General features: G+C 38.0%; 1 protein-coding gene across 1 annotated transcript in view; it reads left to right on the forward strand.

The window, feature by feature from the left end:
* GRM8 (glutamate metabotropic receptor 8) overlaps window positions 1-24,392 on the forward strand; it is a 757,013-nt gene that overhangs the window by 605,508 nt on the left and 127,113 nt on the right. Inside the window, exon 7 of the mRNA XM_057733569.1 lies at window positions 9,457-9,593. Within this exon, the coding sequence (XP_057589552.1) occupies window positions 9,457-9,593 (137 nt within the window). The remainder of the gene's footprint in view (window positions 1-9,456; window positions 9,594-24,392) is intronic.

Below are 24,392 nucleotides of genomic sequence, written 5' to 3' on the forward strand. Positions count from 1 at the left end.
GTGCTGAAAAAATGATTATCAATATCGGAAAGAGGTGAAATTGTATCCTAACTTCACACCATAAGTCAACCATGGGTAGATTAGAAATGCAAGTGTCAAAAGCAAAATTTTAAAGCTCTTAGTAAGCATTCATTATAAAAATTGATGAAGTTGACTATTTTAAATCCAGATGGCAAAAGCATCTTTTTTTTTCCAGCAACACATTGGACTAGATGGTCAGAGACCCCCTTCCAGCACGCAGAAAATTTGAAAAGGCAAGACTGTATATACATACACACACACACACACACACACACGCACACACACACTCACATACACGCACACACACACTCACATACACAGACACTTCTCTTTCATAAATATATTCATAAATGTAGCACTGTTAGAGATACAATGATTAATTAAAACTTATAGTGAAAGTCATATACACAAATAAATATATATAATGTATTAAATACCCCAGGAAAGAAACAAAATGTTTAACTTGCTCTAGATAAAGAGAGGTTTTCTGTCAGAGAATGAAAATATACTGATATCCAAGTATTGCAACACACTTTGGTTTGTTCCCAAATTCCTCTTAAAATGTACTACTTAATATTGCCTAATTATTACATATTCTTTTCCATTTCTTTCCTTTAAACAAACGTTTGATTGTTTAATCATCTCTCCGGTCACTTTTCTTCTAAGAGATTTTATTTAAACCTCCTAATTCATCTGTTTCCCTGAAATGTATATCACTAAATAATGGATCTTTTTGTATTTTAAACATTCAATCAGCTTATTTGAGTATCATCAATGCAATTACAGGTTGTATTTCTACTTCTCAAATAGTGCTATTCATTCATGACAATGACACACTCATTCTTAAAACACCTTTAATGCAAAATCATAAAGACATTTCCACAAGAGAAGTACTATTGTCAGTTCAGTTTCTTGATGGAAAAATCAAGAAGGAGGGTTGGCTGAGAGAATTGGAAATGTCATTCGACTGCATTCCTTGTCCTATTTGTTTCACACGGTAAAATAATCAGTTAAAGAAAACCATTTCAGATTCTTTTCCCTTATAGGTTATTACAAAATATTGAGTATAGGTCCCTGTACTATACAGTACATCCTTGTTGGTTATCTATTTTATATTTAGCAGTGTGTATGTGTATATTTAGCAGATGAGAAGGAGCCGGGCTGTGCAAAGATCCAACTGGGAAGAACATTGGAGAAAGAGAGAAGCAGAGAGTGAGAGAGAGAGAGAGAAAGAGTGCTCACGAGAGAGAGCGAGAAAACCAAAGTCCTGAAATAGAGCAAACTTCATGTGTTTGCGGAGCAGAAGGAAGCCCAGCGTGGATGAAATATAGAAATGAGTGACTGGAGAATTAACAAAGCCTTAAGGGCCATGATAGACATTTGTGTTTTATTCTAGTGAAATGGGAAGCCACTGCATGATTTGAGGTAGAGCAGTCATCTGATTTGCGGTGTGTTTCACAGTGTCACAGGTACAGGCTAGGAGTACATGGAGAGATCACAGTAGCCTGGACCAGCACAGAGAAGAGGAAATCGAGAGAATGCGAAAATGCTGGATATGTTTTGGAGACAGAACCTATTCATGTCGTAGATGTGGGCATTTGTTTGTTTGTTTTTACCAGTGGAGCAGCTTGAATTTTATTTTAGGATCTTATCTCCAATTTGGCATCTACTGGGCCCTGGGTCAGACTTGGGTGGATCTGCACCTCTTTAGGGGAGAAGCTAGTGGAGGTTTAGGTGGGGCGTCCGTCCAATTGAAACTGAAGTGGAAGCCAGGTCAGGAAGGCTCAGCTACGGATTTCTTCCCCAGTAAATGAAGGGTTAGAACAATGCCTGCTGAAATGATTAGTCTTTTAGGCCTGCACAGTTAAATACGGATGGCTATTGAGCATTTGAAATACAGCTGGTCCAAACTGCAATGATCTGTAAGTCTAAAGTATACACAGGAGTTTGAAGACATGATATATAAAGAAGTATAAAATATCTCATTAATATTTGTATACTGGTTACATTTTGATGTCATAATACTTCACATATATTGGGTTACTCAAATGCTTTAATGAACATATTTTTATTTCTTTTATATTTTAAAACTTCTTTAAAGAACGACTTTATATTTACAGAAAAATTGAGCAGACAGTACAGAAGTTCCCATATTCCACACTTCCACACACACAGTTTTTCCAGTTATTAATGTTTTGTATTAGTGCACATTCATTACAAATAATGAAGCAATATGGATATATATTGCTATTAGCTAAAGTCCCTAGTTTACATTCACTCTGTGTTTTACAGTTACATGCGGGGTTTTAACTTAGATTTTTGACTTGATTGAATGGATAGACAGTCCTCAGCTCCTTACTAAGAGAAAAAAGATTGTGAGGAATGTGTCTGGAAATGAAAAAAAAAAAAATCAAGTGCTGTGTCTGGATACCTAAAGTGTAAGATGGTTATCAGACAACCAAGTGGAGATACAGGTAATTGGCAAGTCTGTGCTCCAGGCTAGATGTATACATTTGAGACTCATCAGTGGAGGTGTGAGGGTACATTTCGAATTAACATGGTCTGATGTGTTAATGGGAAACAGGAAAACAGAGAGTGAGGGCAGCTCACTGAAAAAGTTTTATTTTACTGCTAAGGAGAGTGGATAAATGAGGTAGTAGGGTTAGTAATGGGATTTGTTTGCTGGCTTTTTTTTTTTTTTTTTTTTAAGATGAGAGCTATGAGACCTCAGTTGTAAACTGAAGGGACAACTGCAGACAGTCTAAATCTGTTGATGTAAAAGAAAGAAAAGATAACTGTGAGACTGAAAGTACATGGAGAGTGAGAGTGAAGGGGTCCTTGCACTAGGGAAGGAGTACACCTTTGATTGGATCAAGGATGTGTGTTTCAGCAGGAGGGAAGTGTTCATATGAGCATAGATGCAGGTGGGCTGTAGGTTTTGTGGGAGAGTGAAGAGGGAGTCTTTGTCTTATTGCTGCTTTTTTCTCGGTGAGAAAGTCTGAGACAACCTGACGTGGCAGGGGAAGAAGATGTTGGGTGTGTGAGACATGAAACACTCAGTCATCCAGCAGTGGGGGAAGTGGACTCACTGGGAAAGTGTGGTAGGATCACAGAGCAGAGCAGATGACACATTCGAATCTGAGGTTTAAAGTAGGACCAGAAAGCAAGGTGGGGACTAGGTGAAGCAAGTGGGGCACCTAATGTGCAGGATTTAGGGAGGCACCCACTCTCAGTCACACCCAAGGCATTTCACATGCTTTAATCTAGTCCTGGCCTTGCCAGACAGTATAGGTTTATGATTTTTTTCAAACAACATTCAGCTGCTTGAGTAGAAGAAAAGAAGATGTACAATTGAGTTCAATCATGAGCGTTTTGGCAGAGGAATAAAATTGGACAGAGTGAGAAGTGTAAAACTACAGAAAGCATTTGCAAGGAAAATCATAGAACTTATGCAAGACTAGAAGGGAAGAGAAACTATCATGGGGGTGAAATATAATAGGAAATTGGGGTAATAAATGCATCAGTAAATTTAGGAGCTCATAGAACTGTTGCAGGTAGGGTGGGAGATGGTATCCAGAGAGCAAAGTTTGGAAGGTGATGTAATTACAGATTTTAGAGTCTGATCATGTTAGTGGTGGGTGAGATGCATGAAAGGAGTGATAATTGGAAGTGTGAGAGTCAGCTAATGTAGAGGCCAGGATGCTGATCCATTCAGTTCCTTGATGAAGCCACCAGAAATGATAACAGGAATATGGATGGAAGGGAATATAGTGAGCCAATTGCTAAAGTTTTCAATGAACAAAGGCTAAGTAACTGAGGTATATAAGAGTAATCTGATTCCTAAGTATTTAAGCTATAATATGATTCTAATTCAAATATATAGTTCTGCTTATTGATTGTAATAAATACTTGATAAAAATAAATTGGATAAGAAAAAGGAGAGAATGAGTAATTGAGATTCTGTTGAAAGTTGCTGTTTCCTGTAGCATTTTGGTCAATGACTTCAATCTCATATACGCATTCTTCTTTTAAGGGTGCTAAAAATGACTAAGATAACTGGTTTTATTTTTAGCTCTTTTATTTTTTCCTGCTTACCCAATAGCACAGGTGGTTAGGAGAAGGAAAACGGATAGTTTTGTAGCAAGAAAGAGAAACCAAAGTAATAAACATGACAATACACTGAGTGGCTTACACTTATAGGTACATTTATAAGATCTGCACATAAAGGTGAATGGATTACTCTTGCATGGCTTTTTGCATTGTGGAACAAGAGAATGTAGATCAAGGGAGCATAAGTGTAGGTGAAGGAATGGATAGTGATGGTGACAGTTTTCCTCTATTGCACACCTGTTGTGCGCCAGTCACACACAAAGTGCTTTACATGCATCATTTCCTGTAACCCTTGTAATAGCCCAGGGAGATGGGTTATAACGTTCTCTTGACAGTTGACAAAACATGTTTCAGGAGAGTAACTTGCCCAGATCACACAGGTAACTGGCAGAACCAGAAATCAAACCCCAGTTCCCAAATCCCAAGCCCATATTCCCCCAGAACAATATTCAACGGAAACAACATTTTCAAATAAAATCTTCATTGGATGGATTATTTTTTCTACAAAAGCACTTTGGAATGCTTGACATGCCTAGTAATAAAAGTATAGTTTTTTCCATGCATTTCTTATTGAGCAGAAAATATCTATGGTGATATATAGACTCTGAGAGCAGTATCTGACTAGCAAAAGTTACCTCTGCCTCCATGTTGTTCCCATTTCTCCACCAGCCCACATTGATTAAAGAGTATGTAAAAAATCAGCGCACTTCAAAATTTCTGAAATAACTAAAGCCTAGGATGGAAAGAAACACAAGAAAATTTGCTGGAGCATAATTTACTGTATGTATATGAATTTAGCCTAGAAAAATATATTTCTTACCTATGTTGTTAGTAAACCATAATACATTGATGGATATATTGAGAGGTTTGTCATTTCGAGTTTTTATTTTTCTGTACAACATGCCACTTAATCCTGTTTTCCAGGGTGCCTAGATTCAGTACAAGGGATGATCTTTTAAATATCTACTTGTAGAAATTAGTAAACAATATAGCCCCTCATGGCTACTCAAGGGTGTTCTTTGTCACATAGACCACACTACCAGGGCAATTATTTGAAATAAGCCCATATGCAATTGAATCAGTTCTTGGTTGAAAAGGTTGAAGTAATTCAACTGCAAGCCTAGTACAAGATCAGAAATCAGATTAGTAAAACAAGCTGCAAGAATAGTTTCTAACGTCACACTGATAATAGTGTAAAAGGGACTGATTTGGTCCCTTCATTCGTGAATATAAAAGATGAAAGGTGATATTAAGTGAAGTTCATAATATTATGAAGAGGATGAACTTGGATTTGCTTAGAATCATTAGTGGGTGCCTCTTTCATGTTCTACTGTAATTTATTGATTGCATACTCAATATCAAGCAGTCTTTGGTGCAGTGCCCACAAAGATAAGAGATGCGCTCTGCATTTACTAAGGAGACTTCAGTTTTGTGAGGAAGACAGAGGGTCCACCCAGTATTGAGCAAGTAATAGGCTCTCAATAAATATCTGTTGAATGAAGGTTTTGATCAGATATGGGGATGAGTAGTACAAGTGTACAGAGAGTAGTGAGTGCCATGATAGAGCAGAACAGGACACCAAGAGGCACTTGGGCCCCTGCTCCAGGTTTAGAAGGTCAGGTTCTTATAGGCATGCCTTTAAGACACATCTTGAAGGAATTATATAGAGAAGGAGGCTTAGGGTAAAGGAGGAAGTGAACTTATAGAAAATAACAAGTGCAAAACAGGATGGTGAGAAAGGGCATGGTAAACTTAAATAATTGGATTTTAGGTATATGTGGCCTTGTGTTAGAAGAGGAGAACATAGATTAGAAAGGGTGACTACAGAAAAGCCATACATGCTCACTGAGAAGTTCTTATGTTCTCATATGGACCCTGGATCTCAAACACAGCACTACCATAAAACAATAAAAGAAGTAATAGTTAATACTTGTATAATGCTTACTATTTACTGAATGTTTCTCATATATTGATTCATTTAATCCTTACATATTCCTCTGAGGTGGGAATTACAATTAGCCTGTTTTAAAATGAGCCAGGTGAGGTACAGACAGATCAAGTAACTTACCTGGGATCATCTATCTAATAAGTGACAGAGCTGGGGTTGGAATCCAGTGATCTGGCCCCCAAACCCACATTTCTAGTATATTATACTTTAGTGTGTATATATATGTGTGGGTATATATATATTTACTTATTTATTTATAGTATGTATACTTTAGTATATTGCCTCTTCATGCAATGCCAAATTTAGTGTAATTTGCTATTAATAATTATATTGAAGTATCCAAGTTGGACAATTATTTTTGTGATAACACAGCTCTCATTCACTTGCTTTCCAACATACCTTCTCGAGTTGGAGAAAAGAGATATAGAAGCAGCTGGCACACTAGGAATTATGCATAACTCAGAATACATTCATGAGTTTATGTTACACAAGTGGCATTCTCCTAGCACGGGTGTCATTATGGTAAAAAAAGATTGGGATGCTGTTGTAGGAGATATGGAGCCATTCAGTGAGGAATATGACAACATGGGGAATTTTGTTAGAGAAAAGTAAATATTCCTTTGTTCACGGAGTGTGTGGCCTCAGAATTTTGAAATGGTATATAAATGTCAGGACTTGTTGCTGATGTTAAAGTGCAATGCATAACTGATATGTATTTTTCCATCCAGTAATCTCTCACCTGTTGAATTTTCATAATCCTTTGTCTAGATATTACTTAAAGAATTTTCAACATCCTATCTATTGCTCTGCACTGGTAGGTACTGAAAATACATATGGGGGTGAATCGTCACCATCACCATCATATTTAATCACCGTGTGCAGTGTTCTTTGCATTTGACTAAGTATTTGTTTAATTTTCATAGCAACTCTATGATAAAAGTGTCATTATTATTCCCGTTTTACAGATGAAGAATCTGATGAGGACTTAAAAGTTAACCTGCTCAGGTTCACAAGCAGTTAGAAAAGGTTTTGAATCAGTTATGGAACACGGGTTTGCACTTGAGTATCTAAGGAGTAGCTAAGATCATGGTTGATTGGAGAGCTTCTATTTTATTCTCTAATTTCCTTTTTTTGTTTTGTTTTGTTTTATACGAGGGTGAGTCAAAAATTATCTCCACTCTGGCTGTAGAATTTACTTTAATTAACTTTTAGAAAAGACAAATACATCATTTTTCAATACAATCTCCTTGCTTTTCAATACACTTAGTCCATCTGTCAACAAGCTTTCATATTCCTTCACTAAAAAATGTGTTAGGCTGAACTGTGAGTAATGAATGCACCGCTGTCTTCACTTCATCAGAAGTGAATCTTCATCTTCATAGGGCTGCTTTCAGGGGACCAAACAGGTGAATGTCTGATGGAGCAAGATCAGGCTTATAGGGAGGATGCTTTAACACTCAAAACCAAGTATTTGCAGAGCATCAACAGTGTGGGCAGAAGTGTGTGGACGTGCACACCCTCAGATCACAGAAAACAAATCACTGCACGCTGCTCTTCTTTTGTGCAAATCAAAAGTGGGTCCTCCATTTTTGCTCACACTGCAGTTACAAATGAACTGATGTAACACATTCACACCTGCACAGTAGTGACTAGGGAGATAGTAGCCTTGAATGGAAAGCACGAATAAGACAGTGTGGCCAACAGAAGTTTTAATATAACCAGAGTGCAGATAATTTTTGACTCACCCTCACATATAAAGTCATTTCCCTTGTGAACTAATAATAATAATTTGAATGCATATAGATCTCTTGAGACTTGAAAGTATGTTCATCTTCATTGTTAAGTCCCTATGTGACAAGTGAAGAAGAGACATACACAAGTTTTGAAAATAAATGCTGAAGCAAAGTGAGTGTGAATGTGCAGCTCTTCACTCTCAAAACAGTGTTCTTTCCTTCGCGCTGTGCCATCTCTTGTGTCCTCAGCAGCTTTTGCAGATACCAGGCATCTCATCAGAGACTTCACACTGCATTCAAATTTTAGGAGGATTCAAGAGAACAGAAGATATTAGACATTTCTCTAGGAAAACTAGGAAAGTGCCCTAATTGCTGCTTGTGAATCTTATTTTATTTATTTGCAAGTTACTATCTTAAGTCACCCATTTTGTTTGAGAAGTCAAATGTTTTAGACTTTTGTGATTATTGGTTTTAGTTAAAAATTCCACAAGGAGAATAAGGAACTCATCATGAGGTGGAAATATATAGAGTTGACATGCATAACTCTTAGTAGTATATATCTTTGGAGAGTGAAGTATGGAAAAGCGATAGCAAGAAGGGGACACTTTCTAGTATAGTATAGAAATTGAATCTGGTATGCGGTGAGAAAAAACTCAGGGAATGGAACCTGCAGAGAGAAGATAGACACAAAGAAAAGAGACTGGTGTCAGATGAATTGGTCAAGATAGTAAAGAGTAAGGCAAGAAGATGCAGGGAGTGGGGTGGGACAGCATCTAAAGGCTCTTAGAGAAAAGGAAGTTCTATGTAGAGAGTGAGCCTAGAGACGGAACAAGAAAACAAGCAGGTAGTGATTCATTTCTAATCTTAAAACCTGTGATTATGTAAAAGTTAATAAGAGGGAAAGTAAAAGTGAGCAGCAGCTATTAAGAGAAAAAGATGAAAGCTTCTGAGAGAAATGGGAGTTTAGAAAAGGTGACATTTCTTGCATCCTGGTGCCCAGCCCCTAGGACACTATCACAGTGAATCGGGGAATTTTTATGATCTGAGCAGAGTTGAGACATCCCAGCGATCACTGCCTCACCCACCGAGAGGGTCCCAACAGTAGCCCACATGGATAGATTCTTGGGCAGAAGTAGCAAAAGCAGAGGCTTAGAAGAGACGTTGAACAGGGCAATTGCTTCAGAGTGGAGTTCAGGTCAGAATAAAGCAAAACTCTAGGAAATCTTGGTGGGACGTTCTCCTGCCACATTTTGAGTTGCTGTTCATAGTTCATATTGTACAATAGCTGTTACGCTTCAAGGCATTTACACTCTTCTCTATTAACTGTCATTCTCTGTAGCCACCATTGGCTATCCAGCCTATCAACTTTTCTTTATTTAACTGTTATGTACGTCGCCGAACTTGGATCCTCATCATGTACTTTCTAATGTGCGTAATGAAGCGCGTCTTCTTCCTGAACTTACGTCTGGGCTTCTTTTCATGTCAGAGATATTATGCTATCAAGAATGACCTTGTATGGATTACAATCTCCATATCTCTTACTATGCACAATCTATTTTTACCTACCATTCTTTTCTTAGAGAAAAATAAGCCGTTGGGCTATCTCACTGAGAAGTTATTAACATTGTTTTCCAACATTTATAGGTAGTGCTGGGACACCGGTCACTTTTAATGAAAACGGAGATGCTCCTGGCCGTTATGATATCTTCCAGTATCAGATAACCAACAAAAGTAGAGAATACAAAATCATTGGGCACTGGACCAATCAGCTTCATCTAAAAGCAAGTATCAATATAAACTTACATTCATGTATATGGTTCTCAAGGAGAGGTGCTTTACGTTTAAGTGTATGACATTCGCTAGAATTGCTTTTCTTGTAAATAAATTTTTAGAAAAGGTATGATCTGATTCTTCCTCAACTTTAAAATGTTATGGAAAGTCTTAAATGTCTGCAGAGAAATTTCCTATTTGTAGGGACTTCATGAAAGATCTCATTTCCTTTTAAGTGACTAAATATACATTTAGGGAAATGATATACTTTTCTGAAAGGCTCACTTGTTTACATGTTTGTACAGTGTGTGGGTGTTGGGGGGGAGGGGTGACAAAGTGTGCCATGAATAACAAAGTTGGTGCTTAAAAATAAGTGTATTTCACCTTTGCCACATGGTAAGTTGAGATCTTAATGGCGACATCTGATGGACGGAAGTGAACCATGATCTGTATTTACATTATGTCTTTGAATCACAACATCAGAGAAAGTTAATGTACCCAAAAGAGATGTTCAGATTTTTTTAACAGCCCTTAGAGCTGCCAGCTGTCCCTGTCCCCCTAGAGAACCATCAAGGCCCAAGGCCCATAGATTTTGCAGTTCCTACAAGTGGCCACATGAGGACAACTTGGACAGCCCAGCCGGAAGCAAGGTCCCAGGGCCTGGAGGCGGTGCCAAAGGCAATCGGGCATCTGCCTGCTGGGTGCAATGCTGTCACCACCACCCAGGGCTCTGTCTTCTCCTGCTGGGACCAGGTAGGGGGGACACGTGGGATGGTGGCAGGAGGAAGAGCTCTTTCAGATGTGTCTGTCTGGCAGGCAGCCCTCCAGAGGGGCTATCCTAGGAAAGGGGTCTTTGGGGACACTGGGGAGAGTTGTCTGGTACCAGCACCCACTAAACATAAGGGGCTACAGAGTAGAAAGCCAGTCCTGAACTTGACAGATAGGGAGGCCGGGAAGTCATGGAGCGTAGGGCTGGCAGTGGCTGCGTGAGGAGGGCGTGGGAGCGGTTGGAGGAGCATCTGCTTGCCACTGGGTAAGGAATTATCTTAAAATTTAGCAGCCCGTGATGCCATATCTGTGCACACCGGCTCCTTCTGGTGTAAAGAAATAAGGAGTGTGCCCGATTGTCTCAGCTAAGGATTGGAGTTCCTTCATACATGAACATTAATGTCCATGATGCATCCCCTAATACATCTGTAATATTGGACTGTTTACGAGAACTGAGTGGCCAAGGAATCACTACAGCAGCAGTGTTTCCCCTGTAGGCAGTAAGGTGCTTTTAAAATGTGTCAAATAAACCAGAAACATACTCTTCTACTGTTATATTGTTCTAATGTGTATTTCACTCTTTCCTCTAATAAAAGTACCTCCTCCTTCTTGATTCTCAAAGCTACCATAACACTGTAGAGCTGAGTTCATTTCTTAAATGAATAATTAAGTTCATTTCCTAGCTGTAGCTTATCCTAGCTGGAAGGTAAACACTTTGGACATACATGAGGGTGGGAAGACAGATCATTCTTGCCTGTGTGTGTTTTACACATGTGTATGTGCTTTCTTGTGTTTGAACCCATTCAAAAGACATTGATTTGGTGTTTTTAATGTATTTTTCACTTCTGTATGTTCAAATATAGCCCCTGCAGTGCTATGCTTATACAGCACCAGTCACCACAGTTCTCAGAAAAGAAGCAGATAATGAGAAATAAGAAAACTAGGATATTTATGATTTATTGTCTCTTTAATGACTTCCTGATAATTATCACAGTTCCACATTCAATAATGTACAAAGACAGCTTATGTTTGCAACTATGGTTGTACTATGTAAGACCATATATCTACAGCTCGCTACATGTTGCAGCCTGATGAAATCTTATCCATTGTCTTGCAACCCAAATTTATCAAAACAAAGCTTTGATAAATCTATGGGTTATTGATGCCAATCTGAAAATCAATCGCTTCTTGGCAAAAGTCCTTTTGACAGTGGACCTCTGTGAAATAAAGTAATTAAATACAACAAAGAAAATTTGATAAGGGTTAAAACAGAGAAATTATTTTTTATCTGACTTTTATGAATGCCAAACTGCTTACTATAGTCTTATGATTAAGGATTTAAATAACAAAATTCAATGGTTAGAAAGTACATGCACTAATGTATAATACGAAGTTACCTAAAATAATTACATGCACAAGTGCACACACACACATACACACATTCTCTCTCTATATATGATATATTTATTATAAAACTTTATGTTGAATCTCAAGCTATTCTTTTATGTACATTTATGGTGCATGAAAAGCCTTATGTTTATTATTGTGTTATTGCTCATAAAATATATCAAAACAATTTGTAAGAATTATTTCTCATGCATGCTTATGATTGTTTATAACTACATAGCCACGCTAGCTTTACTGAAACAGAGAGAATCAACTCTCAGAAGAAAAGAGAGTGAATTAGATTGTGAAGAGATGTCGTAAGTCAAGGGTTGAACTCTGAATTTTATCAGACAAACAGAATGACTATTTCTCCTTGGGAACTGGATTAGTAATGTTTGGAGGTGGAGTAGGGGTTCTTTGGAAAGTGACTTATTTACTAAAGTTCTGTTTAGATCTTAGGCAAGGCACCAAACAAATGCTTTGCCTCAGTTTTGTCATCTGTAAAGTGGAAACATTAATAGCACCTACCTTAGATGGTTGTAATAAGAATTAAATGAACTAACACAATAGTTAGTCCAGGGCCTGGCACACATGACATTCATAAACATTACCTACTATTAATCCAGTGTCTCATGATTCTCTGTGCTCAGTGGGAGATCTGAGAATGAGCGTGGTGAGTAGAGAAGTGAAGGTTCTATTAGAAGAGGCACTTGAGTTTGCTTTAGCAAGTTCAGAATCTGTTCATTTAAAATGGGGACCATTTGTCCCTATTGCCCATTGCCTGACTTTAATATTGGCCCTAATACTTCAGCAAATTTATCTGCACTTAAAAACTAAACTTTATTTAATATAAGTACACAGTTTCATTTCCTATGGTAGCACATGGCTAGATGTTGTCACCTAGGCAGTTATTTTTGGATGAAATGGATAAATTCATTCTGTGCACATACTGAATGCTAAGAGTTGAGATTTGAGTGAAAATGTGGACCCTGCTCTCAGGGCACTCAGAATGGAAGGATAGACAGACACTCAGACCAACAATTTTAGTGCAATGAGGCAGGGATACAGATAAAGGTATGTCTGTGGTTTTGCACCTGCAGCCCAGAGACAGGCTCCTAATCTGGCCTGACTGCTGGTGGGGGGTGTGTTGAGGGCAGGGGAGGGCACTCTTCCCCATGTACTCCATCTCTTCTTATTCTTTTAAACCAGGTTCACAATAGATTTCACACTCTCAGTGGTAAGCATTTATCAGTCAGTTATTGGATTGAATCATTCTTATTTTCAAAGAGCCAGTTCTCCTGACTGAATGCAACCATAGGATAAGTCTGTGCACAGAGGATATGTGATTAAACGTATGTGAGTGCAATAAGTTTGCCCTGAATATATCTTAGCAGAGTGAAAGAAATTTTAAAACAAGTAGGTTATTCTTTCTTTTTTTATTTTCCTAGAAAATTATGAGGTGTTTTATTTCCTCAAAAGCATAGCCTTTATTGTTCCAATTTTTTTTTCCTTTTTATGGAACTAACATATGTTCTTAACTTAGCAATTACAATCAGTTAGTGTAATAGTTTATTCTGATTTAGTTTTTTTATACAGTAATCTCAGTCTACTCATGAAGGTCGTATTGTCTACCTGAGAGTGAATTTGAGCAATTAGGCCTCTCCATCTTGTGAGGCTGAATCTCTCAAGAGGCAGGTGGTCCTTGTTAGTGATTACAAAACATTGTAACCTAGAGGTTCAGAGAAAACAGCGGAGCCTGAACTGTGAAAGGAACAGCCATATGCTACTTCGAGTCCAGAGGGAAAAATGTGTATGGAGGTTACTGGATGGGCCTAAAATAACTGAGGGCTTACGTCTTCATACTTCCAACCAGAGCCACGCTTTCTAGGTTACTGTGAGAATGAGGCATATTTTTTGCTTATTTTGTTGTTTTTGTTTTCTTCTCTTTTTATTCAAGTAAATAATTTGAAGATAAAAATAGTAAAGGATAATAACTTCACAAGAGTGTTTCAACCACAGTTGTTAGCAGTACAGTGTCAATTGGAAAGGGTGATTTGAAGGAGAAGGGCTTCATTTAATTTTCTGTGGGCCACTCCATAGAAGAAAGAAACTCTTGACCAGGTACTGAATTCTGACTCTCAGTTTTCTCATCTGTTAAGTGGGGATAATAGGCTTATTATGAAGATGAAGTGCATTGGAATATAGTGGTCAAAAAAAGACCTCAAAGTCAAAAAGAAGATTTTTGTGTTCCAATCTTCCATTCCTGAGCCTCGGGCATGTTACTTTACCTCTTTTAGCCTCAGATTGTTCATCTGCATGAAACAATCATAACTACTTCATAGAGTTATTGAGATAATTAGAGGAAATTCCCTATACAAAGATCCTGGAACACTGCCTGCTACATATTGTGTTAAATGAATATGGTAATAATAATTTCATTTTGTTTTGTTTTGCCAGAATAACCAGCTTACTGCAGAGGACCTATAATGGGTATTGCAATCTGAAATTCCATACGTGAAAAGTCTTTTCTGCCTTTATCTCGGTGTTCTGAGTAGGGAGTAACTGTGAAAAGAGGTGCATACACTATAACTTGTCTGTGCCTATATAGTAAACCCCAAATGTTTATTTTGGTATGAAAAAAAAGTGGGCTACATGAGTCAATGCTTTGGGGACAACCAGAAACTTGAGCAAACTTTCTGGTGGAATTTAGCCCAATTAACTCCATCTTTCCTGCATACCTGTAGTGTAATATTTATAACATGATATTTTAATTGAATAAATATCTTTGCCTGTTGATGGTCAGTCAAATACATGATATACTGGGGGTTCCTCAACCTGCTTGAAATATAGAAAGAGAGAATTTCTGGGTCTCCTCATTTGCGTCATGGGTATATTGCTTTGTAGAAACATCAAAAGTTTTTAACCAGGGGGGAGAAAAGATGGCAGTGAAGTAGAGGGACGTGGAGTGCATCCCTCTCCACAGATGCATTGGGAATGCACGGAAGGACGCAGTCATTCCCACAGAGAACCAGCTGAACACCAGCAGACGGCCTCGGACACCAGAGAGGGCTGCGGGGAGCCCGACACAGACGGTAGGGAGGCATCTATGAGGGCTCAGAGAGGGTGAAGCGGCGGAGCTGTGGCAGATGGGAGGGAGTGAGAAACATACGGAGGGTCCACAGCGCAGCTCAGCGTTCCCGGACCGAGACATCGATCCGTGGCTGAACTGAGGGTCCGGGAGCGGGAGCGTGGGAACCGGAGAGCTGGTTCAGGGTGAGAAACATTGTTGCCGGTACGGTGACGGACCAAGAGGACAGGAGGGAGGAGGTCCGTGGAGAGGAGTGCCTGTCCCAGAGAGCTGCCCGGCCATGATGGCGGCTGGAGGCTGCAGGCTCATGGGCGGGGGGGAGGAGCCAGGCACATAGCCGCTCTCTCTCTCTGTGCCTCTGCAACAGGCAGTGGAGAGATGCCCATGGGCCACCTAAGGTGCTCAGGGATAACAAGCACCCTCAGGCACTTGGGCAGGGCTAGATTAAAACCTCTTGCAACGCCAGCAGCAGGGAGGCTGCGGAGAGAAAAAAAAAAAAAAAAAAAACAACAGCAACAAAAAAAAAAAACCCCAAGAGAGGCCCAACTCTAAGACTTTCTGTTTATGCCTGAGCCACCAGCATCCCTCTGCAACAGGCACCTCCAAGCCGGACTGAAACAACAGTGCGCCACTGCTCACTCACTCCCAGGAGAAGGAGCCACTATTGTACCCTCTCCCTCCCCACACACCGAGGCTTACAGACGAACAATAAAGGAACCTCTGCTGGTCACAGAATAACGCAAAAAAAAAAAAAAAAACCCAAGGCAAGGAGAAGGACACTTACAGCTGAGACACTAAGGAAACAGAAGTAGTAGTATCAATACCTATTGAACTGGTCCATTCTGGGATCAGTTCTGGATTTTTTTTTTTTTTCTTTCTTCTTTTTCTCTCTCTCTTTTTTTTTTTTCTTTATTAAATACAATCTTAGCCCTAAGGGATCTACAAGTTTTATAACATAATTTTTAATGATATTTTTTATTCTTTTTTTTTTTTTTTTTGCCTTTTTATATACTTCTATATCTAGCTAAGTTTTTGGTAGTATGGACAATATATCTCTCATACTTTCCTTTCATCCCTATCTTTTATACATTTCTATTCCTTTCTTTTTATTTGCATATTTCCAACCACATTACGCTCTTCTGTTCCCCTTTCTTCCAGCCTTTTTAAGTTTCTTTTATCTTAACATACTTATAAGCAACACTATCGGTCTGCTCAGACTCCTTGCTCTATTCTCCAGATGACCCACTGCCTTGGTATTTAATATTAGGCTTTTGTCTTTATCTTAGTTCTTAGTACAGTTGTCTAATTACATTCTGAGACTCTCCATTCTCTCTGGTGGTACTCTGGCTCTTTTCTATATTTGATCCTAGCTTACAAAATCTCCCTGGATTAATGTTTGTATGTGTAAGGTGTTATTTGTTTGTTTGTTTGCTTTTGCTTTTGTCTCTGATTTGTTCTGTTTCAGTTGTCAATTTCTGCTGGGTTTCTCTTTGAATATATGATAGCACACTGGGGTTCTGTCAGGTCTTTCTAGAGCCTTATGTCTGAATGGATTCAGTAATTGTGTGTCTTATACATGTATGTGTTTCCTAGACTGAATATTTGTTTAATCCAATACTTGGACATTAGTCTGAGGCTTGGACAGTCTTCTATAAACACCTCTATCACCAGGACAAGCAACCCCAAAAGTTTGGACAACCATGAGGAAACAAAGAAACACCATGCAGGCAAAGGAGCAGGAAAAAAAACCCACAAGACCAAATAAATGAGGAGGAAATAGGAAAAATGCCTGAAAAAGAATTTAGAGTCATGATAGTAAAAATGATACAAAATCTCGATAACAAAATAGAGAAAGTACAAGAAACAGTTCATAAGAACTCAGAAAAACAAACAGCAATGGATAACAAAATAACTGAAATTAAAATTACTCTAGATGCTATAACCAGCAGAATGACTGAGGCAGAAGAACGAATAAGTGAGTTCGAAGATAGAATGGGGGAAATAAACGCCACAGAGCAGGAGAAAGAAAAAAGAATAAAAAGGATAGAAGACAGTCTCAGAGACCTCAGTGATAACATTAAGCGTACCAACATTCGAATTATAGGCATCCCAGAAGAAGAAAACAAGAAAGGGTCTGAGAAAATATTTGAAGAGGTTCTAGTGGAAAACTTCCCCAACATGGGAAAGGAAATAATTAACCAAGTCCAAGAAGCTCAGAGAGTCCTATACTGAATAAACCCAACGAGAAATACACCAAGATACATATTAATCAAACTAACGACAATTAAACACAAAGAAAAACTATTAAAAGCAGCAAGAGAAAAGCAACAAACAACATATAAGGGAAACCCCATCAGGATAACAGCTGACCTTTCTACAGAAACTCTGCAGGCCAGAAGGGAATGGCAGGATATACTGAAAGTCCTGAAAGAGAGAAACCTACAGCCAAGAAGACTCTACCCAGCAAGAATCTCATTCAGATTTGAGGGAGAAATCAAAAGCTTTCCAGACAAGCAAAAGTTAAGAGAATTCAGCACCACCAAACCAGCCTTACAACAAGTGCTAAAGGAACTTCTCTAAGTAGGAAACACAAGAAAAGGAAAACACCTACAAATACAAACCCAAAACAATTCAGAAAATGGTAATCGGAACACACATGTCAATAATCACCTTAAATGTAAATGGATTAAATGCTCCAACCAAAAGACACAGACTGGCTGAATGGATACAAAAACAAGACCCTTCTATATGCTGCCTACAAGAAACCCACTTCAGACCAAGGGACACATATAGACTGAAAGTGAAGGGATGGAAAAAGATATTCCATGCAAATGGAAGTCCAAAGAAAGCTGGAGTAGCAATACTTGTATCAGACAAATTAGACTTGAAAGTAAAGACTATTAAAAGAGACAAGAAAAGACACTACCTAATGATCAAGGGATCCATCCAAGAAGAACATATCACAATGGTAAATATCTATGCCCCCAATATAGGAGCACCTCAATACATAAGGCGAATGCTAACAGCTATAAAAGAGGACATCGACAGTAACACAATAATAGTGGGAGACTTGAACACCCCACTTACATCAATGGACAGATCATCCAAACAGAAAATAAATAAAGAAACACAAGCTTTAAATGACACATTAGACCATCTCAACTTAACTGATATTTATAGGACATTCCATCCAAAAACGACAGACTACACTTTCCTCTCAAGTGCACATGGAACATTTTCCAGGATAGATCACATCTTGGGTCACAAATCAAACCTCAGCAAATTCAAGAAAATTGAAATCATATCATCTTCTCAGACCACAACGCCATGAGACTAGATATCAATTACAGGAAAAAAACTGCAAAAAAGACAAACACATGGAGGCTAAACAATTCACTCTTAAACAACCAAGGACTCACTAAAGAAATCAAAGAGGAAATCAAAAAATATCTAGAAGCAAATGACAATGAACACACAACAACCCAAAACCTATGGGATGCAGCAAAAGCAGTTCTAAGAGGGAAGTTTAGAGCAATACAGTCCTACCTTAAGAAACAAGAAAATTATTGAATAAACAACCTAACCTTACACCTAAAACAACTAGAGAAAGAAGAACAAAGAAACCCCAAAGGGAGCAGAAGGAAAGAAATCATAAAGATCAGAGCAGAAATAAATGAAAAAGAAAGGAAGGAAACCATAGCAAAAATAAATAAAACTAAAAGCTGGTTCTTTGAGAAGATTAACAAAATTGATAAACCATTAGCCAGACTCATCAAGAAAAAAAAGGGAGAAGATGCAAATCAACAAAATTAGAAATGAAAAAGGAGAAGTCACAACGGACACCTCAGAAAAACAAAACATCATGAGAGACTACTACAAGCAACTATATGCCCATCAATTGGATAACCTGGAAGAAATGGATACATTCTTAGAAAAATACAATCTTCCAAGACTGAACCAGGAAGAAATAGAAACCATGAACAGACCAATCACAAGTACGGAAATTGAGGCAGTGATTAAAATTCTCCCAACTCACAAAAGCCCAGGACCAGATGGGTTCACTGGTGAATTCTATCAAACATTTTGAGAAGAGCTAACACCCATCCTTCTCAAACTCTTCCAAAATATTGCAGAAGGCGGAGCACTCCCAAACTCATTCTACGAGGCTACCATCACCCTGATACCAAAACCAGGCAAAGATGTCACAAAAAAAGAAAACTACAGACCAATATCACTGATGAATATAGATGCAAAAATCCTCAACAAAATACTAGCTAACAAACTCCAACAGCACATTAAAAAAATCATACACCGTGATCAAGTGGGGTTTATCCCTGGGATGCAAGGATTCTTCAATATACTCAAATCAATCAACGTGATACATCGTATCAACAAATTGAAGGATAAAAACCATATGATCATTTCAATAGATGCAGAAAAAGCTTTTGACAAAGTTTAACATCCATTTATGATAAAAGCTCTCCAGAAAATGGGCATAGAAGGAAATTACCTCAATATAATAAAAGCCATATATGAGCAACCAAAAGCCAGCATCATTCTCAATGGGGAAAAACTGGAAGAATTCCCTCTAAGAACAGGAACAAGACAAGGGTGTCCACTCTCACCACTATTATTCAACATAGTTTTGGAAGTTTTAGCCACAGCAATCAGAGAAGAAAAAGAAATCAAAGGAATCCACATTGGAAAAGAAGTAAAATTGTCACTCTTTGCAGATGACATGATATTATATATAGAAAACCCTAAAGACTCTACCAGAAAACTGCTAGCACTCATTGATGAGTTTAGTAAAGTAGCAGGATACAAAATTAATGCACAGAAATCTCTTGCATTCCTATACACTAACAACGGAAGAGCAGAAAGAGAAATTAAGGAAACTCTTCCATTCACCATTGCAACCAAAAGAATAAAATACCTAGGAATAAACCTGCCTAAGGAGGCAAAAGATCTATATGCAGAAAACTTTAAGACATTGATGAAAGAAATCAAAGAGGACACAAACAGATGGAGGGACATACCATGTTCCTGGATTGGAAGAATCAACATTGTGAAAATGACTGTACTACCCAAAGCAATTTACAGATTCAATGCAATCCCGATCAAATTACCAATGGCATTTTTCACAGAACTAGAGCAAGAAATCTTACGATTTGTATGGAAACGCAAAAGAGCCCGAATAGCCAAAGCAATCTTGAGAAGGAAAAATGGAGTTGGTAGAATCAGGCTTCCTGACTTCAAACTATACTACAAGGCCATAGTGATCAAGACAGTATGGTACTGGCACAAAAATAGAAAGGACGATCAATGGAATAGAATAGAGAACTCAGAAGTAAGCCCAAACACATATGGGCACCTTATCTTTGACAAAGGAGGCATGCGTATACAGTGGAAAAAAGACAGCCTCTTCAATAAGTGGTGCTGGGAAAATTGGACAGCAACATGTAAAAGAATGAAATTCGAACACTTCCTAACACCATACACAAAAATGAACTCCAAATGGATTAAAGACCTACATGTAAGGCCAGACACTATCAAACTCCTAGAGGAAAACATAGGCAGAACACTCTATGACATCCATCAAAGCAAGATCCTTTTTGACCCACCTCCTAGAATCAGGGAAATAAAATCAAGAATAAATGAATGGGACCTCATGAAACTTAAAAGCTTTTGCACAGCAAAAGAAACCATAAACAAGACTAAAAGGCAACCCTCAGAATGGGAAAAAATAATTGCCTATGAAACAACGGACAAAGGATTAACCTCCAAAATATACAAGCAGCTCATGCAGCTTCATACCAAAAAAGCAAATAACCTGGTCCACAAATGGTTAGAAGACTTAAATAGACATTTCTCCAAAGAAGACATACAGATGGCCAACAAACACATGAAAAGATGCTCAACATCACTACTCATCAGAGAAATGCAAGTCAAAGCCACAATGAGGTATCACCTCACACCGATCAGAATGGCCATCATCACAAAATCTGGAAACCACAAATGTTGGAGAGGGTGTGGAGAAAAGGGAACTCTCCTGCACTGTTGGTGGGAATGTAAGTTGGTACAGCCACTATGGAAAACAATTTGGAGGTTCCTTAAAAAACTACAAATAGAACTACCATATGATCCAGTAATCCCACTCCTGGGCATATACCCAAAGAAAACCATAATCCCAAAAGAAACATGTACCATAATGTTTATTGCAGCACTATTTACAATAGCCAGGACATGGAAGCAACCTAAATGCCCATCAACAAATGAATGGATAAAGAAGATGTGGCATATATACACAATGGAATACTACTCAGCTATAAAAAGGGATGAGATGGAGCTATATGTCATGAGGTGGATAGAACTACAATCTGTCATACAGAGTGAAGTAAGTCAGAAAGAGAAGAACAAATATTGTATGCTAACTCACATATACGGAATCTAAAAATGGTACCGATGAACTCAGTGACAAGAACAAGTACACAGATACAGAGAATGGACTGGAGAACTCGAGGTATGGGAGGGGGCGGGGGGTGAAGGGGAAGCTGAGAAGAAATGAGAGAGTAGCACAGACATATATATATATACTACCAAGTGTAAAATAGATAGTCAGTGGGAAGTTGTTGTATAACAAAGGGAGTCCAACTTGAGGATGGAAGGTGCCTTAGAGGACTGGGGTGGGGAGGGTGGGGGGGACTCGAGGGGGGGCGTAGTCAAGCAAGGGAGGGAATACGGGGATATGTGTATAAAAACAGATGATTGAACTTGGTGTACCCCCAAAAAATAATAAAAAAAAAAAAGAAAAAATATGTGCCAAATGGTCAAATAACTAAGATAATGTTTATACTGAATTAATAAAATTCATAAGGATCCAAAAAAAAAAAGTTTTTAACCAAAATCATTAGATTCCGTTAGGTCACAGAGAAACAGCTTTTCTATAATGAAGGGTACTGAAACAGCCTTGAAATAGGGGGTGCAGTGAATGGAGTGGAAACAATGTTTGAGGGGACGCTTGACCCTTTATTTGCTTTGACTCTTAGGAGTCAAGCATTTTCTCTTTGCCTCTGTTTCCCCATTTGCAAAGCTGTCTGCATTTGAAAATGGTCTTTCATAGGAGTGTCAATGAGTATAAAAGATCGTTCACCTTATGAGACAAGCATTATATAAAGCTCTGCCCATCCTACAAAGTATGAATGTGAATCAATGTTCTGAGACCCTTTACTACGTTCCAATAGGATTTTAGATGCCACCCTAGTTCATGCCTGTATATTCTATTCTGAAAAGGCTTTTTCTTTTTTGCTTCCTTTCCTTGTAACAAGATGATTAATTGTCAAAACTATATTTGTGTTCACTACATGCAAATTTATTCTTTTCAAAATAAGTCATTTTGGGGTCAGTAATTATATTTTGTTTATGAGAAAATAAACATTTGGGAAATTCATGTTTTTGACACATCAAGCAAAGTCAAGGTGATTAAAGTTTAACTACGTTCTTGCTAACGCAGAGTAAGGGTTCAATAAGGACTAGTTGAATACGTCATGAACAGTATGCTGATATTTTCTAAACACTGACTTAATATGGAGCACTGATCCAAGATTATTGATTAGGAAGTGGACTTGTGCAGAGATTATTTATTCAGTGACTTCTCCCTACCAGGCAGGATGCTAAACCGTTGAGGCGTACAGGGGTCAATAAAATAAACTCCCAGATAAAGTGATTTACAATCCATTAAAGGCAACTATACACTTGAATAATCATAATAAAAGCATAATTAGACAGTACAGATTAAAGAAGAAACTACGAATTAAAATATATAATAATCTCCTCCAGCTAGAGGAACTGGATAAAGTTTGTTGAATTCAAACTGGATCCTCAATTACTTTGGTGGCCAGAAATGGTTGGAATAGTGTGTAGCCCATGCATCCATCCATCCATCCACACTTCTGTCCATGTATCTATACATTCATTCCAGAATAAAGTGCCTCCAATGTACCATTGCTCTATGAGGTGCTGGAATGATTTAGAGGTGTTTCAGATTAGGTCCCCAAGGTCACTCCTGAGTTAGGTGTGCACATCTATTGCATGTGTAGGCATATTCTGCCTACACAGTATAAGTTGTAAGCACATTAATGGAGATGAGGAGTGTTGACTGGGTTTTCATAAGGAGGTGGAAAGGGTCTCAGTTTATTTAGGGAACTGAGTGTGACCCTGAGCTGCCAGGGTAGAGGACTATGTGAGCAGAGCATACAGTGCAGAATGAAGAAAGATGGCTTAAAGCTAAATTTTATAGGGTTTCAAAAACTGTTAGAACACGAGTTGATATTCTTTAGGCTACAGTAAGCTTTTCAATAGAGATATTCTTAACTTTAAACTTCAGGGAAACATTTTGGGCAGTAAAGTGGCTGGAGAAGAGGTTGTTCCATTATTTAGTAGAAGCCATAATTAAGAATTAATTTCTTATTTTACCTAATTGTCTAGCAGGTTCTTTCTGCCCTATCTGCCATCTACTTCGTTTGAGTTTTGTTCCATGAAATATTTAAAAGAACTTACTAAGGTACATTATCACAGTAGGAAAAATAAAGACATATTAGGAAGAAAGGATCAAGGGAGTTGATAAATTTGAGTTAGTAGTCGTTTGATTTTCTTATCAGTAATTATAGCCAACAGACTTATCTAGGCTCTTCAGTAGAGTCAGAACTAATCATGCTGTTATCTTAAGAAAGTACAAAATTATGCCATGTAAAATGATTTAATCTGATTAGGAGTTGAGATGCTGGATTCAGTTATCTGAATCTAGTTGAAGACAGGTTCCTGGGATAATCTCATAGTATCTAAAGAATCTAGTAATTCATCAGGGAAAATACAAGTGAGGCACTGAAAAATCTATCATTATTCATGTAAAATGGGAAAAGTCATAAGTGCTTAGTTACTTTGATAAATAATAATGAAAATGATACAGAAAGGGAAAAGAAAGCTAAAAAATGATAGAGGTCAAATTGGAAAAGGCAAATCAAAAAATACGTTGCAACTAAAGAAGGTCATAACATAAAATAGAAATGCCTCTTTATACCAAATGCCTCTTTATACCAAATGCCTCTTTATATAGCAAAGAAGGGCAAAAGAAGATGGTGACTCTAGACTTTTATGGGGATAATAAAGTAATAAAAATGATAATAAATGGTATTTTAATCCTTATTTTAACCTTGGGAGGAGTAAAATAAGTGTAATTTTAACATGATGCACACAATCAGTAAGGTTAAAATAAGGTTATAAACATAAAATGATAATGTAGAATAGAGGAATAACTGGTAAAAAATCATTTTCTTATGGTAGATTTACTAAAATACGTGTGAACCCTGTATCCTAGGGTAGTTTTAAAAAGCTCAGTGGACACATTAGGGTTATGTAAAAATCTACAATGTACAAGAGAATTACAAGTAAGAACTGAAAAGTGTTATATATGAAGAAAATATGTCGCCTCTAGCTGTGGATGGAAGTCAGTAGTTGATAAGAGCATGAAACTAAAAATAAAAAAGCTAAGATGTCTGTTGACTGAATCAAA

This window comes from Hippopotamus amphibius, chromosome 4, assembly GCF_030028045.1.
Source record: "Hippopotamus amphibius kiboko isolate mHipAmp2 chromosome 4, mHipAmp2.hap2, whole genome shotgun sequence".
NCBI classification, from domain to species: Eukaryota; Metazoa; Chordata; class Mammalia; order Artiodactyla; family Hippopotamidae; genus Hippopotamus; species Hippopotamus amphibius.